Source organism: Hyaena hyaena, unplaced genomic scaffold, assembly GCF_003009895.1.
Source record: "Hyaena hyaena isolate Hyena2069 unplaced genomic scaffold, ASM300989v1 scaffold_503, whole genome shotgun sequence".
In the NCBI taxonomy this organism is placed as follows: domain Eukaryota; kingdom Metazoa; phylum Chordata; class Mammalia; order Carnivora; family Hyaenidae; genus Hyaena; species Hyaena hyaena.
Genome location: NW_024081132.1, coordinates 1032286 through 1049461, shown reverse-complemented (window position 1 = coordinate 1049461; position 17176 = coordinate 1032286). Strand labels below are relative to the sequence as shown.

Below are 17176 nucleotides of genomic sequence, written 5' to 3'. Positions count from 1 at the left end.
TGTCGCGGCTGCTCTCCGAGCCTATTTGCCTGACCAAGTAACGAGCCAGCTTAAGTATACTCTGGGAACCCCGCCAAACTAACTCTAAAAGATAGGAGCGAGAGCCGGTTTTGTGAACCCGGAAGGAGTGGAGACATCAGAAGAACCTACAATGTGACACCCAGGACCCTCCTCCCTCCAGCTGGAGCAGCAGCCTAGAGCGGCGTAGCTGTGGCGCGCGGTGCAATGTGGGCCAGCAGAGGGTTGTACTGGCCCGGCTGTTAGGGTCCCCCAAGTGGCCAGCGGATCGCGCTTCACCTTGCCCTCGCGTACTCCAAGCCTGCGCAGTGAGATGTGTCCAGACTCCAGCCAATCCGGCTACCAGAGCTAGAGATGGAGCTGGTGCAGGCTCCCAGCTCTGGCTTCCGATCTCCAGCAATTTACAGGGGGTGGGGGGGCAGGGGTGGGGTCCACCACTGCGCGTGATGCTGAATGCCCGGCCCTCTCCCCTCCTCCGGGAGGAGCTTCCTCCTCACCGCCAGACTTAAGCTAGAACCCTACCTCCACCATCCGGCCAACCAACTTCCTTTGCATCCCACCAGTTCCGGAAGCTGAGGCTTACTGGATCGTTGGCAGGGTGCAGAACCGGAGATCACTCTGTCTTGTTCACGCTCTGTGACTGAGCCGAGGTGAGTTTCTCCTGCTGCTGTTCCATCTTTCTCGCAGAGGAGATTGCCTTGATCGTTCACTACAGAGTTGTGCGCCCCCGGAATAGAGCGGAGAGCGCAGGCTCTGGAGGCAGCCTGACTTGGTTTTGGATTTGAGCTCTGTGTGATCTTGGATAAGTTGTTTCTCTGGACCTTAGTTTACTCACGAATGAAATGAGTTCCTCCATCGGAACTGTAGTGAGAATTGAGATAAAGCTTTTAAAGCCCCCGTCAACTTACTAAATTTAGTAAGTTTTAATTGCCCTCTTTTTTCTTAAATGTTAACTTATTTTTTTTAATTTTAACGTTTTATTTATTTTTAATTTTAACGTTTAATTTTAACGTTTTATTTATTTCTGAGAGAGAAAGAGAGAGAGAGAGACAGCGTGAGCAGGGGAGAGTCAGAGAAAGAGGGAGACACAGAATCCAAAACAGGCTCCAGGCTCTGAGCTAGCTGTCAGCACAGAGCCCGATGTAGGGCTCGAACCCACGAACCATGAGATGACCTGAGCCGAAGTCGGCAGCCCAACCGACTGAGCCAGCCAGGCGCCCCTAATGTTAAATTATTTTTAAGAGAAGGAGAGAGATTGAGAGAGAGCGCGAGCCGGGACGGGGAAGGGACAGAGAGAGGGAGACACAGAATCTGAAGCAGGCTGCAGGCTCTGATCTCTCAGCACTGAGCCCAAGGCATGGCTCGAACTCCTACACTGGGGTTTGGGGGGGGGGAGGGTAGGGGCGTGGTGGGGTAGGGTAGGGAGTGGGGAGAGGGGGATCATGACCTGAGCCGATGTTGAACGCTTAGCAAACTGAACCACCCAGGCGCCCCTGCCCTCTTTTGCACACCAACACAGTTTTTCCAGGAGCTCTGGAATTGCAGAGATACTTCCTGAAAGTGGCTGTAGTAGGTAGAATGAGTTAACTTAGGCACCTGCCTTGAGTTTGGGAAAGCTAGGGATTGTTTTTCTATTGCCTCAGACCTCTGTTACAGTGAGACTGGAATCTGAACCGTCACCAGATGGGACTACTATTAACTCTTCCTTTCGGCCTACTCATATCAGGCTGCAAGACTTCCCTAAAAGAGTCTTAATGTTTCTGATCAGGCCTGTTAATTTCCCCAAGATCTGGGTTTTCTTATCTGTACACAACAATCCCAGTATCATCCTGTATGAAGCCACTGGGGATATTTTTTTTTTTTTTTTTTTTTTGCTGCAAATGGTAAAGTGCTCTGATATCTTCCAGAGATTATTCTTTCCAGGTTACCCAAGAAGTGAAGAGAGAAGGTGATGGGGGCACCTGGGTGGCTCAGTTGGTTACGCATGGGACTCTTGTTTTTTGGCTCAGGTCGTGATCTCACATGGAGCCCTGTGGAGCCTGCTTGGGATTCTCTTTCCCATTCTCTCTGTCCCTCCTCTGCTTACCTTGCACTCTCTCTCCCTCAAAATAAATAAACTTTAAAAAAAAGAAAAAAAAAAGGTAATGAAGGCAGTGACTTCCTCAAATGCCCTGTCCCTCTCAATTGCCTTTGTGTGTGTGCTCACATGTGTTTCTATGTGTGTGCATGGTGCAGGCATGCTAGGAGTAAGGGGTTCAGGTAGATGACCTCTGACCTCAAAAATGTCCCCCATTTTGTAAGGGAAACTCATATAAACAAACAACTCCAGCTATGTGCACAAGCTGTCAGGGCACAGGAGGAGCAAGTGCTAGCTGAAGGATGAGCAGGCAAGGGTGGGACTTGGGGAAGCAAAGTGTGCTTGTAGTCAGTTAAGTGGTGGCTGCTTCTGCAGTCTGAAACATGGAGATTGGAATGAAGAGGTGGAAAAATGAGGAGGATGGGAGCCAGGTTATGAAATGTATTACTAAGGACTATAGACTTTATCCTGAAGATCAGCAATAACTGCTGGAAGAGTTTGAGCCTCAGAGTCACATGGTCAGATTTAGTGACTGGATTGGGAGAGCGGCTGCACTGGAAGCAGAGAGATGGTGGTTCAGGTAGGCGTGTGTTCGAGCTAGAGCAGTAGCAGTGGAGGCAGCTATGGATGGACTGGAGAAAGACTTAAGAAATATGTTTTAAAATTCTTTTCACATCAAGAAGTACATGAAGTATTTGGCTCAGGTCACGATCTCATGGTTCATGAGTTTAAACAATGCTGACAGCATGGGCCTGCTTGGGATTCTCTCTCCCTCTTTCTTTTCTCCTTCCCCTCTTATGCTCGCTCGCGTGCTCTCTCTCTCTCTCCCTCTCTGTCTTTGACTCTCAAAATAAAAAGCTAATAAGCTTAAGAATATATATTTATCAGTATTAGTAGTGATGGGGTTTTGGAGTGGTGGGGGTCTAGAGCTGACGGCCAAGAAAGAATTCTTGAAACCTCTTTGATGCAAAAAAGGTGATTTTATTAAAGCACGGGGACAGGACCCAGGGGCTGAAAGAGCTGTTCTGGGGTTGTGTAGAGTCACTGATTATTTCCTATAGAGTTGGAGGAGATAAAGGCAACAGAGAGGCCTCCCAAAAGGACTTTCATATGCTAAAGAGGACTCAAAAGATAATGGAGGCCTTGCTTGGTGGTTTTTCCTTTCAGTAAGGTATTAACATGAAGACAGTAGGAAGTTCCTGGAGAAATGTTACACTCTGCCAACCTCAAGTATTCGTCAGTGGGCTGCAGGTTATAAGGAAATTTTTTTTATTTATTTCTAGGAGAGAGAGAGAGAGAGACAGCGTGAGCAGGGGAGGGTCAGAGAGAGAGGGAGTCACAGACTCTGAAACAGGCTCCAGGCTCTGAGCTGGCAGTCAGCACAGAGCCCGATGCGGGGCTCGAACCCACGAACCGCGAGATCATGACCTAAATGAAAGTCGGACGCTTAACCGACTAAGCCACCCAGGTGCCCCAGGAAATTTAATTTTACCTACCATTTCCTTCTTGCCTTTGCACCCCACTTCACAATGGAGGGGAGGGTGATGTTGGGGCTCCAGGAAACTGAATCTATAGGTTTCTGCAGATTAGGCTATTGATAAGATTGCCTTTTTCTTGTAATTTACTAAGACATTTGTAAACTGATGGAGACTCAGGTCCTGCATGACTGTGATCTCTATCAATTAACCATTTGTTTTCCTCTTTTCCGTTGTTCTTGGGCAGCCTGGAATGCCTTAAGAATGTCACACTTATCCCACCTTGTGGGGGGGGGAGGAGAAGGGGGGTTAGGTGGTGTTTGCCCCGTTTCAGTTTGACTTCTGCTCCCTCACCAGTAGGATTTTTAAACCATCCGAACAGAGCAAATCTAGGCCAATGTTACATATTTAAAATAGTTTTCCATGCTCACTTCTTGGAAGTAGAGGCTAGGGTATACCCCCCCTACCAATCACTTGTCAAAACCATAAAATGGTAATAACTCAGAAATGCCACATGAACTGAAATACTTTATTTAGATGGCTTTTCAAGACCCCGTGTGATGAGCTTGAAGGCAAGCTGAGGGCAAAGCACATGCTAGTGCGCGCGCATGCATGCATGCACACACACACAAGGTAGGATGGATATGTGTAATGTTCCTCAGGAGCTCCTGGCTGCCCAAGAACAAAGGAAAGGACAGAAAACAGATGGGTAAACTGTTAAGAGTCTCCATCAGTTTCCAAACATCTTAGTAAATTACAAAATTACAGGTAAATTATCAGTAGCTTAATCTCTAGAAACCTGTAGACTCCGTTTTCTGGAGCCCCAACATCACCCCTCCGTAGTAATATGGGAAACAAAGGCAAGGAGGAAATCACAGGTGAAATTAAATTTCCTGACACCTGCAGCCCAATGACAAATACCTGAGGCAAATACAGAGTATAACATTTCTCCGGGAACTCCCTGCTATCTTAATGTCAGGGTGCTGAGATTCAAATCCAGGTGTGTGCAGCCCCAGGCCCTGAACTGATTCCTTTGTGCTCTGCTGCTGGATTTGATGAGTTCAGTTTTGGTTATGTCTATAGGACATATTGGTGGAGATATCCATAGGGAGTTGAATGTACAGAACTTGGGTAGGCAGATTCAGTGCTTAAAGTGATAACTGAAGACATGAGCTTAACTAGGGAGACATGGGGACAAAACTCTGAGTGAAACCAACATTTATGGGAAGTAGAGGAAAGGCCCATGCAGCCAGGGAACACTCATGTAAATACTGCTTCCTCTTTTTCCTGTGTTTTTGAGATCCCTGCATCTAAGCAGCAGCTATAGAGCCCTCCTCTGAGAAGGGAAGACAACCTTACAGAGAGGAAACATAGGCGCTGATTTAGAAAAAATAAAACCGGAGTCCTTAAAAAAAAAAAAAAAAAGATTTTAGGTAATCTCTATATCCAACTTGGCTTGAACTTAAAACCCCAGGATCAAGAGTTAATGATCCACCGACTAAGCCAGCCAGACACCACTAAAATCTGAGACCTAATACTACTTCTCCCTATGCACACCCAGTTTTTCTCTCTTTCTTCAGTAAAACCTTCCCAAATTAACGTGAGGGTTTCTGAGTATTGCCAGGGGCCAAGCTCTACAGTTCTGGACAACTTCAGAACATGTTGGGAGAAGGTTGGAAAGCCAGTGCCTCAGGCAGAAGATGAGGAAGCCCAGAGCTGGCAGAGTCTGACTTCCTGTCCTAGAGAAAAACATGTGTTCTTTGCTGAGACTCTTCCATTCCCTCCCTTGGAGCTCTTATTCTCTGAAGCTCTTTGTTAGGTTTTCCTACTTGTATGATCCCTAAACCCGCCCCCTCTCCAAGCCTCAGTGTTTTCGGTTTTCAGTTTCACCATCAATAGAAAGGGAGTAACAAGCATCAGGTTTCTTCTTTTCACCTTAGATCAGGCCTTTCTTTGTTCAGGGCTCTCATTATAAGTCCACATCTAATATCAGAGTTCTTTAATGTGTGCTGGGAAATCTAGGAGAGGCCAACAGGTCACCTGTTTGGAGATCAAGCCCAGGAAACCAGCCACAGATACTTGTGCCAACTGGCAGGCTAGTTCCTCCTGTGAAGTCTAGACTTGCTTGCCTGATGCCCTGGGAAGTTTGTATCCCTGGGAAGTTTGCTAACACTTTTGCCCTCAGTGATCTATGTTTGATGTCCAGATTGAACCTTTTTGTTTTTGTTTTAGCAGAAACAGGTGGTCTCCATAACCAGGTTGCGCTAGACTGTAAAGTTCTTTCAGGGGCACCTGGGTGGCTCCGTCCATTAAGCATCTGACTTCAGCTCAGTTCATGATCTCCTGGTTCGTAAGTTCAAGCCCCATGTCAGGCTCCCTGCTGTCAATGTAGAGCCCGCTTCGGATCCTCTGTCTCCTTCTCTCTCTGCCCCTCCTCTGCTCTCCTTCTCTCTCTCAAAAATAAACATTTGTGGGGGGAAAAATAATTCCTCAGGAGTCAGATGTATCAGGAAAGACAATTTTGATGTGTCAGTTATTCTTAGAACTTGTCTTATTTCCTGCTCTATCATAATATTCTGGATGTCTTCTTAGAACTTGGAAACAAAGGTTATATTTATAAAGGTATTGCTGGCAATGAAATCAATACCAAGGGAGTGATATCTATAGTACTGATGAAATCAAGGGAAAAGGTTGTTTCTACCTTATCAGCTCTTGGGGTGAGAATTCTTTGGCTTTTCCCTTTCACTTGGATAACTGCAATTCATCAATACTTGACTTGGCGAGAGAATCAAGAGCAAAAATGAACTATTGGGACCTCATCAAGATTAAAAGCTTCTGCATGGCAAAAGAAACAATCCATAAAACTAATAGGCAACTGACTGAATGGGAAAAGATAGTGGCAAATGACATATCAGATAAAGGGCTAGTATCCAAAATCTATAAGGGACTCACCAAACTCTACACCTGAAAAACAAACAATCCAGTGAAGAAATGGGCAGAAGATATGAACAGACACTTCTCCAAAGAGGACATCCAGATGGCCAACAGACACATGAAACGATGCTCAGCATCCCTCCTCATCAGGGAAATACAAATCAAAACCACACTGAGATACCACCTCACGCCAGCCAGAGTGGCTAAAATGAGCAAATCAGAGGACTCTAGATGCTGGCGAGGATGTGGAGAAATGGTCATCCTCCTATACTGTTGGTGGGAATGTAAACTGGTGCAGCCCCTCTGGAAAACAGTGTGGAGGTTCCTCAAAAAATTAACAATAGAACTCCCCTATGACCCAGCAATAGCACTCCTAGGGATTTACCCAAGGGATATAGGAGTGCTGATGCATAGGGCCACTTGTACCCAAGTGTTCGTAGCAGCACTCTCAACAATAGCCAAAACATGGAAAGAGCCTAAGTGTCCATCAACGGACAAATGGATCAAGAAGATGTGGTTTATCTATACAATGGAATACTACATGGCAATGAGAAAGATTGAAATCTGGCCATGTGTAGCAACATGGATGGAACTTGAGGGTATTATGCTGAGCAAAATAAGTCAGGCAGAGAAGGACAGATACCATATGTTTGCACGTATAGGAGGATTAGGAGGAACTTAACAGAGGACCATGGGGGAGAAGAAGGGGAAAAACAGTAGGGGAGAGGGAGGGAGGCAAACCATGAGACTCTTGAATGCCAAGAACAAACTGAAGGCTGATGGGGGTGCAGGGGAGGGGAAGGGGGGTGATGGGCATGGAGGAGGGCACTTGTTGGGATGAGCACTGGGTGTTATATGGAAACCAACTTGACAATAAACTATTAAAAAAAAAAAAAGACTTGGCATGCCTGGCTGGTTTAGTTGATAGCGCATGCAGCTCTTGAATTTGGGGTTGTGGGTTTGAGCCCCACGTTGGGTGTAAAGAATATTTAAAAATAAAATCTTAAAAAGAAAAGGATGACTCAGATATCACCTCCAGGAAGCCATTCTAGCAGGGTTACTCTTTTCTTGTAGCATTTGTGCAGATTTTGCTCCTATCTTATACATTGTACTGATCTCTTCTGTCCTCCCCCGCTAGCCCATAAACTCCAAGAGGGCAGGGACTTTATTTGAGTATGTATGTCTCTTAGACCTTATACAAGGCCTGGAACATTCATCATTTGCTGCCTGAATGAGCATCCTTGGGCCATTTGGAGACTTCTGATTTTCATAGCTCTCCAAAGAGTATTGTTCCAATCACCTACCTGTTTTGTTCAGTTGGAAATTTTCCTGTGCCTATAATTTACTTCTTTCTGCAATGTCTAATTACCTTTCCTGGAAAGCTTTTTCCCCTTGACTCTTAGGAAAGTCCAACTTACTCTTAAAAGCCAGTGTCAATATTCCCTGGTTCTTGCCCTGCAGAAGTCATTTGCTTTTCTGTAGCTTATTGTAATATGTGTCTACTGTGAGGCATAGCACAAGTATCTTATGAGTCTGTGTTTACCTCCCTTTTCTTTCCTTTTTCCATTGGCTCTTCCTTGGATGCTTGCCTCTGCCACTTCTTAGCTGTTGATTTGAGGCAAATAACTTCACCTCTCTGAGCTTGTTTGTTTCATCTAAATGATGGCCTACTTTTCTTGTAAGAGCCCACTCAGGCCTAGCAGCATGCCGATCAAACATCTTCATGAGGGACTAGGAGAATCTAGTTTCTGACAACCTCCTGGGTATGTTCATTTCATCTTCAGAGAAGTGACCCATCCCTGAGCCTGTTCTTTCACCTGGTGTCACTTTGTTTCATAATGACCTTTACCTGTCTTATACCGGTTTGAGACCTTATGTAGTCAAGGCTGGGTACTTCAGGGAGCCACCCACTTTTGTTTTTAGGTATTAGAACTGTCTAACATAGACCTTTAGCCTGGTAGAAGGAAAGGCAGCCAAGCTGGTGGTCCAGTTAATATTTGTCCATGAGCTCCTGACTTTGATTGGTTCTAGTTACCCTGTCTTAGCTGCCCTCTGCTCACAGGAATGTATACACAACCACGTGTTTGCTCTCCTTTCACCCTGTGTTCCCTTTACCACCAATGTTTTACAGGAGTCTTGACCAGTAGGTGGCTAAAGCTTAAGCAGCAGGACTGATTCCCACACCATTCTCTTCCCATCTGTGTTTCAGGGGGGCAATGACAGCTTCCTGCGTCCTTCTGCACACTGGGCAGAAGATGCCTCTGATTGGACTGGGCACTTGGAAGAGCGATCCTGGCCAGGTGAGAGATGGAGGAAGAGGAGGAGGGCTTCTTGTGCCTTTGCTAGGGAAGAGGCAGTATTTGGGAGATGGTCCCAAGCATTTTCCCTAGCAGCCCCCACCCTGTACTCCATTTCATGTAGGTATGAGCCTGAAGGGCAGTGGGAAGAAACAAGAGAAGAGACCAGCAATGAGTCCTTGGCTTCCTCAGCTGACTCAGAGGAAGGGATGAGGGGCCCAGCAGGGTCAAGCAAATAGAAAGAAACTGCTTCAGTAATTGGATCTGCACTGAGTGCTGTGGCAGACATAGGATCCCTCTGTCCCCAGCCCTATGCTGAGCCCTCATAATGCCACTTACCCTGTACCATGATCGTGTCTCCCTCTCCTACACAGGGTTCCTTGAGGACTAGGCCACTCCCTAATGTTCAGTCCAGAGGTAGACACACAGCAGGTGTTGAGGTTTGAAGAATAACTATGTCAGCTGTGTAGACCAAGGGTTAGCAGACGTTTTCTTAAAGAACCAGATGGTTAATAATTTAGATTCTGCTGGACAAGTTGCAAAATGGAGGGGATTACGTATTCATGTAACCATTTAAATATGTTAAAGTCATTCTTACCACAAAGGCTGGAAAAAACAAAAGGCAGCTGTTAGCTGGAGTATAATAACCCCTGGTGTCAACTCTTTCATCTTAGGGGAGCATGGAAATAGAGGTCTGCTCCCACCTTGGGTGGGGCATCTTCCCAGGGCTGCTTCCTTGTTCTTTGGAAATCTGAGTCAGGGTTTAGAGAAGTTTGGGGATTAAGTTTGAGACGGACTCTGGCAGGGAGAACAGCATCTTCTCTCTGGAATTTAGGCTGGTATTTGTGTTGTGCTCTGCCTCTTTTCCCTTTGCTTTCATTCCTACATGCCTAGAACCCTGGAGTCAGAGACTTTGTGCTACAGGCAGGCACTGACATGGCCCAGTACAAGTCCAGGAGCTAGATAAAGGCAAAGGTTGGAGGGGCACCTGGGTGGCTTAGTCAGTTGAGCGTCCGACTTCTGCTCAGGTCATGATCTCACAGTTCGTGGGTTTGAGCCTCGCATCGGGCTCTGTGCTGACAGCTAGCTCAGCCTGGAGCCTGCTTCAGATTCTCTGCCTTCCCCTCTCTCTGACCTTCCCCTGCTCACACTCTCTCTCTCTCTCTCTCTCTCAGAAATAAATAAGACATTAAAAAAAATTTTTTTTAATGTTTTTTTTTTTTTTTAATTTATTTCTAGGAGAGAGAGAAAGAGAGACAGGGTGAGCGGGGGAGGGTCAGAGAGAGAGGGAGACAGACTCTGAAACAGGCTCCAGGCTCTGAGCTGGCAGTCAGCACAGAGCCCGACGCGGGGCTCGAACCCACGAACCGCGAGATCATGACCTAAGCGAAAGTCGGACGCTTAACCGACTAAGCCACCCAGGCGCCCCTAAAAAAATTTTTTTTAAAGGCAGAGGGTGGAGGTCAGAACTGGGCCAAGATTAGGGGCATGGGGCAGCAGGGGTGAAGGGAGTACATCTGGATAGTAAGAGCTATACCTAGATGGGGATCTTGAATGGTAAGGCCCTGACACTGTTGGTTGTGCTTCTGCTTCCATGTTTCTAGTCTGTTTTTTAGTAAATTGACTGACCTGTCCTCCTACCTGGTATCTGCTTTCTTCTCTCCTAACAGAGGGCTCTGGGCCCAGGCTCCATCTCACTTCTCTGCCTTCCTTAATTTTCTCCCCCTCTCAGAGTTCTTCTGCTTCCCTGAACTTCTAGAGCTCTCTTGACCTACATGGCTCCATAAGCATTTCTCTGTGTTGGCCTACCAATTATTTACCTATATATCATGTTTCTGTAACCAGCTCTTCAGGACTAGACAACCTGTCCCTATGACCTGTATTTCTGTTCTCTGTCAAAGGATACATCCACCTTTTAAGCATCTAACTGGGAATACAATGGTAGTTTTTTGCTGGGCTCCCACTGAGATTGCTCGGGTAGGAGGGAACCTTGGGGGTTACTGGGGTAGGCTGGGGGTCTCTGAAGAAGCCTCTGGTCCCCTCAACTAGAACCATCTTTCAGGTTTTCACCCCTACTTTATGGATGACTGCAGTCATCCTGCCCCTCCCCCATCAGTAACCCTCAGGAGGACAGTTTCTGGCCTGAGCCACCAGAGCTGAAACCTCTGCTTCTCTCACCTGGCAGGTAAAGGCTGCTGTTAAGTATGCCCTGAGTGTAGGCTACCGCCACATTGACTGTGCTGCTATCTATGGCAATGAGACGGAGATTGGGGAGGCTTTGAAGGAGAATGTGGGACCTGGCAAGGTGAGGACTGGGGCTACAGAGGGGTGAGGTGAGAGAGCTCTGGGGCAGGGAGGCCTGGCTGGAGGGATCTGGAAGCACCTTCCTTCTAATCGCTTTCCCAGAGGTGAGGGTGGATGAGACTAGGTGCCTAGGGCTTTTCTCACTATGGGCCCTGCCCCCTGTACCAGGTGGTATCTCGAGAGGAGGTGTTTGTGACTTCTAAGCTGTGGAACACTAAACACCACCCTGAGGATGTGGAGCCTGCCCTCCGGAAGACACTGGCTGACCTCCAGCTGGAGTATTTGGACCTGTACCTAATGCACTGGCCTTATGCCTTTGAGTGAGCCTTGCCAGGGTCTTTATCCAGGGAGTTGGGTGTTGCGGGTGTTGCGGGTGTTACGGGGGGAGTCAGGTTAGTAACTTATAAGGCACAGTAGCAGAGCAGAAGAGGAACACTCCACAGCTTGCCATGGGAACTCAGCCTTTTATGCTACGGCAGCCAGAGTTTAGCTATACGAAAGGAGTGCAGCTTCACATGGTGTGTATCCTGAGGGGTGCATGGGTGGTCCCTCCTGCTCCCTTTATGTATTCAAAAAGCTACTAGCTTCTAAGCTAGGCCTAGGGATTACCGTAGAGAGTCAGCTCTGGCAGAGTGTATGAAAGGAGCCTTACCATCAGCTCTGTGCACTGTACTGAAAGAAGGTTGCAAGAGCATGCAACTCTCTAAGGAGGAAGGAGGAAGGAAGACTTTGTAGAGGAGAGGAGATACAATCTGTTTTTAGGAAGAAGAGGAGAGGGAATGGGCATTCTGTATAAAGTTAATGCCTGGGTCATGACCTTAAAGGGTTTCTTTATAAGGTTTCTTTTTTTTGTTTTTAATTTTTTAATGTTTTATTTATTTCTGCGAAAGAGAGAAAGAGCATGAGCAGGGGAGGGTCAGAGAGAGGAGACACAGAATCTGAAGCAGCTTCCAGGCTCTGAGCTAGCCATCAGCACAGAGCCTGATGCAAGGCTCGAACCCACGAACTGTGTGATCATGACCTAAGCCGAAGACGCTTAACTGACTGAGCCACCCGGGCACCCCTAAGGTTTCTTATACTTTTTGCCCTTTTGGGCTTAGTATGGGGACACAGCTTAGTATGGCTGGATAGGCAGGTAAGGTAGGAGGCTTACATTTGTGCCCATTCGTGGGGGACTGTCTTTCATTTAGGCGAGGAGACAACCCTTTCCCTAAGAATGCCGATGGGACTATCCGCTATGACTCTACTCACTACAAGGAGACCTGGAAGGCTCTGGAGGCACTGGTGGATAAAGGGCTGGTACGGGCACTGGGCCTGTCCAACTTCAGCAGTCGGCAGATTGATGATGTGCTCAGCGTGGCCTCTGTGCGCCCAGCTGTCCTGCAGGTAAGCACAGCAAAGCAGATCTATTGGTTTGGGGGTATATGTATGTGCAAGAACATGAGTGAGAAGATGATGGGTCTGTTTTATGGAGATGATTAGCAAGTTTTCAGAAGTATTGGTGTAGAAATTCTCTGCATAAAGAAGGGTAGTGAGGGTGCCTGGGTGGCTCAGCCTGTTGAGTGTCTGACTCTTGATTTTGGCTCAGGTCGTGATCCTAGAGTTATGAGATCAAGCTGTGCATCAGGCGCTGTGCTGACATCTCAGAGCCTGGAGCCTGCTTCAGATTCTGTGTTTCCCTCTCTTTCTCTCTCTGCCCCTCCCCCACTCACGCTCTGTATCTCTCAAAAATAAACATAAAAAAAACCCTTAAAATTAAAAAAATTTTTATTTTAGAGAGAGAATGTGAGTCGAGGAAAGGGACAGAGGTAAAGAATCCCAAGCAGGCTCCAGGCTCAGTGTAGAGCCTGACACAGGGCTCAATCCTATGACCCTGAGGTCCTGACCTGAACCAAAATCAAGAGTCAGACACTCAACCGACTGAGCCACCCAGGCACCCCAAAAAATAAAAACTTTGAAAAAAAAAGGGCATTGAGTTAACTACACTGGAATTAAGATTAAATTAAAAAATTTTTGAAAAGCTGAAATATCTTTTTGATTGAAACACAATGGAAATAAATGTGAATAACGTACATACAAAGTAAGGTTCACGGCGTCTAGGTGGCTCAGTGGGTTAAGCATATGATTCTTGGTTTCAGCTCAGGTCTTGGCTCAGGTCATGATCTCATGGTTTGGGAGTTTGAGCCCCATATTGGGCTCTGTGGTGACAGCACAGCGCCTGCTTGGGATTGTCTCTCTCCTCTATCTCTGCCCCTTCCCTGCTCTCTCTCGAAATAAATAAATAAACTTAAAAAAACTAAAAATAAATAAAGTTTCTGTCAGTGAGAACAAGTACTATGTATTGGTTCATATCAAATATAAGAATATTAGAAAACCAAAAATAAGGAAATGAAGGGTATTGAAACGTGGGAAGAGAATGAAGTGGACATTGGAAGATGGAGAGTGAGAAAAGTAGGTTGAGGGGAAGTGGGGATCAGCAATGCAAGGTTGGCCAAGATGTGATGGTGGGGCCCCACAAGTTGGGTGTGGCCAACCTATAGTGATGGGTTTCTTTCTTGATTCAGGTGGAATGCCACCCATACCTGGCTCAGAAGGAGCTGATTGCCCACTGCCAAGCACGTGGCCTGGAAGTGACTGCTTACAGTCCTCTGGGCTCCTCTGATCGTGCTTGGCGTGATCCTAATGAGCCTGTCCTACTGGAGGAGCCAGTGGTCCTGGCACTGGCTGAAAAGTATGGCCGGTCTCCGGCTCAGATCCTGCTCAGGTGCGCACAGTCTTGGGGAAAGGAGGTGGGAGAGGGCACTGGGTTGGGAGGCAAATGTTGAGGGATGTGGCTGCTAATTTTGCCATGTAATCTGGGGAAAGCTACTCTGAGGCATGTTGCCCATTCCAGTGGGGCTCAGGAAATCCAGGAGCTTAGAGAACGCCGTGTGAAAGACAAAGCACTGCTTGTGAGTACTGACCCCTTTTCCTTATCTACTTCAATCACCCACCTTAGATGGCAGGTCCAGCGGAAAGTGATCTCCATCCCCAAGAGTATCACTCCTTCACGTATCCTTCAGAACATCCAGGTACTTGGTGATGGGGTCCTGTCTTTTTTAGCCCATTGGGACACAGTCTGGCTCCAACTCTGCCTGGCACAAAGGCAGTGTTCTGGAATCCCAACTTTACACACAAAGCTGGTTTTCCTGACCTCCACTTTACATCCCCAGGTGTTTGACTTCACTTTTAGCCCAGAAGAGATGAAGCAGTTAGACACCCTGAATAAAAACTGGCGATACATTGTGCCCATGATCACTGTGAGTATATATCTTGTGCTAGAGTTAGGAAATACAAGATTTGCAACAGGATTCTGACCCAAATCTGGCCTCATCCTTGGTGGTTAGAGGAAAGGCAGGATTATATTGGTAGGATTGATGTCCTGGACACAATGGTCTTATTTTTATTAAGCTTGGGGAAGTAGTGTGCGTCAGCAATAAAGCATATAGCCTGTGAGTCCCAATTCTGCCTCAATACCTTGTGACTTAGAATAAGTTATTTAACTTCTCCAAGGCTCAATTTTCTGTCTGTAAAATAATCCCAGTTCTTGACACATAGCAAGTTCTCAATACATGGTGTAAATAAGAGGAGGCTACAAGGCATTCTTAACCTTATTAAAGGGATTGAGGTTGGGTTGAAGCCTGTTAACACATAGGGAAACAAATAGTTCCTTATCCCAGCTGAGACTGCAAACTTTTAGGGGCAGGGGCAGGTATATACCAGACTGTGATTTGCTGGAGTGCTGACATTGGCATTCTCTGAGGTCCAGGTCCTGCCACTGTCTGTCATCTGTCATAGTGCTTACAGGTGATGTTGTTTAGGAAGATTCAGGGAAAGATGTCCTGTGTCTTTGGAATGTCAATTCCTGCTAATAGAATCATCCGTCTGTCTCTCTTTCCAGGTGGATGAGAAGAGGGTCCCGAGAGATGCAGGACACCCTCTATATCCCTTTAATGACCCATACTGAGACCACCACTCCGTGGTTTCCTTTCCAGCTCTCCAACTACAAGGTCCTGCTACCCCCACGAAGGAGTTAATAAAACCATTGGAATATCCATACTACTTGGTTGTCTTATTTGTCTGGTCAGACTTGAGATGGAAATGGTTTCCCTTAGGAATGCCAGACCTAGGGACACTGGATCATACCAGCCCCAAGCCCAGACTTCTTTCTTTTTTGGTTGTGGAGGAACAAGGTTGTAGCTGAATTCCAGTTGTAGCTTCTTGAATTAGGTACATTGGTGGAGTAGCACCATCTACTGGCAGCTGCAGCACTACATGCTGCCCCAGAGTGCCCAAAATTGGTTCTTGGAGTGCCAACAAAGCAGTGAGATCCTGTGGTTTTATGGCACTGCTGGGCCTGGGTCTTGGGTTCCTACCCCACGGCCCTGTTCAGCCCCTAGGTTTAGGTTTATGAAGAGGAAAAAGAAACATTCAGAAGTTTGGGAGTCCCACCTTATATCAAGAAAGGTGCGGATGGGGGCTTTGTCTCTCAGAGACACTACAGTCAGTGTGCATAGTCTACCTGAAGGAGGTCAATCCAAAACAGTCTGCACGTATCTTATGTATTTTATAGTCCCACCAGAGGCCACTGAGGTGTTTGTTTTATGTGTATTTATGAGAAAGAGAGAGTGCATGCAGGGGAGGGGCAGAGAGGGAGACAGAGAATCCCAAGCAGGCTCCACACTGCCAGCTCAGCTTGACACAGGGCTCAATCCCACAAACCGTGAGATCATGACATGAACCAAAACCAAGAGTCACACACTTAACTGACAGCCACCCAGGCACCCAGCCACTGAGGTTTTAGGAGCGTTTTTGAAAAATTCCTCTAAACTTGGGTCACACAAAACAAACTTTAGTTTCCAGTGGAATCATTCATTGCTTTTCATTCAGCAAATATTTATTAGGTACTTACATGAGTCAGGCACAATGCCAGACCCAGGGGAACAAGACACATAGGTCCCTACAGTTTAATGGAGGAGACAGACTAAGTAATTGCATAATTAGTTTAATTATACTTGGAAGAAGTACTATGAAAAAGTACAGAGTAAAGAGCCTACTGATTTAATCAGCAGAGATATGAAGGATGAATAGGGATTAATTAGTTAAAAGAGGTGAGCATAAGAATAGTATTCCATATGAATTGAATAGCTTGTGTGTGGAGTCGGGGGAGCCTTGAGACTGCAAGAAGCTGTTGGGAAAACCTAAAGAAGTCTTCTGTAATAAAAACAAAGTGAGGGGCACCTGGGTGGCTTGGTTAAGCATCTGACTTTAGCTCAGGTCATCACTGTTTGTGAGTTCAAGCCCCACATTGGGCTCTGTGCTGACAGCTCAGAGCCTGGACCCTATTTTGGATTCTGTGTCTCCCTCTCTCTTCCCCTCCCCTGCACATGCTCTGTGTCTCTCTCAAAAATAAATACATATTAAAATAAATTTTTTTAAAACTGAAAATGAATGAGGATGGAATGGCATGAAATAATGCTGCAATTAGGCAGGGCCTGGGGATGGATGGCCTAGGAAATGGAGTTAAAGATTTTGCTTTTATCCTGAATGCAGCAGGAAGCCACATAAAGATTTTGGAGCCGGAATAACTTGGCAGGATACCTGTCTTAGCAACACAATGCTGATGCAGTGAGAATGGATTAAATGGATAAAAAGTAGATGGAGGAAGCATGTTGGAAGTTAGTCTTTTTCTCTGATCCTTTCTACCTGGAACAACCCATTCTTTAGGCCACTGTGCAATTAACACCTCTTCTTTAAATGTTCAGTTTAGCTGTCACTTCCTCTGGGACATCCTTCCTGACCTTCCCCTACCCAGGTTGTTTGCTATATGACTCCATAGCTCCTGACTCATGATCCAAGTTTCTACAGTTATGAAGTAGTTTGAGTATGAAGTGTATTAGTTTGCTAGGCCTGCTGTAGCAGTACCTTGGAACGGGTGGCTTAAACAACAGAAATTTATTCTTCACACTTCTGGAAGCTACAACTCTAAGATTAAGGTGACAGGATTGCTTCCTGACAAGGGAAGGATTTGT

At 46.4% G+C, this 17176-nt stretch overlaps 1 protein-coding gene across 1 annotated transcript; it reads left to right on the top strand.

Annotated features, from left to right (window-relative positions):
- The first annotated feature begins 285 nt into the window (after positions 1–285).
- On the top strand, positions 286–15206 carry AKR1A1 (aldo-keto reductase family 1 member A1). The gene is made up of 9 exons (XM_039254850.1): positions 286–668; positions 8714–8804; positions 10987–11106; positions 11274–11425; positions 12296–12491; positions 13670–13869; positions 14104–14176; positions 14318–14404; positions 15046–15206. The coding sequence occupies exons 2-9, from the start codon at positions 8721–8723 to the stop codon at positions 15109–15111; spliced, it is 978 nt and encodes a 325-aa protein (XP_039110781.1). The 5' UTR covers positions 286–668; positions 8714–8720; the 3' UTR covers positions 15112–15206.
- The last annotated feature ends 1970 nt before the right edge of the window (positions 15207–17176 follow it).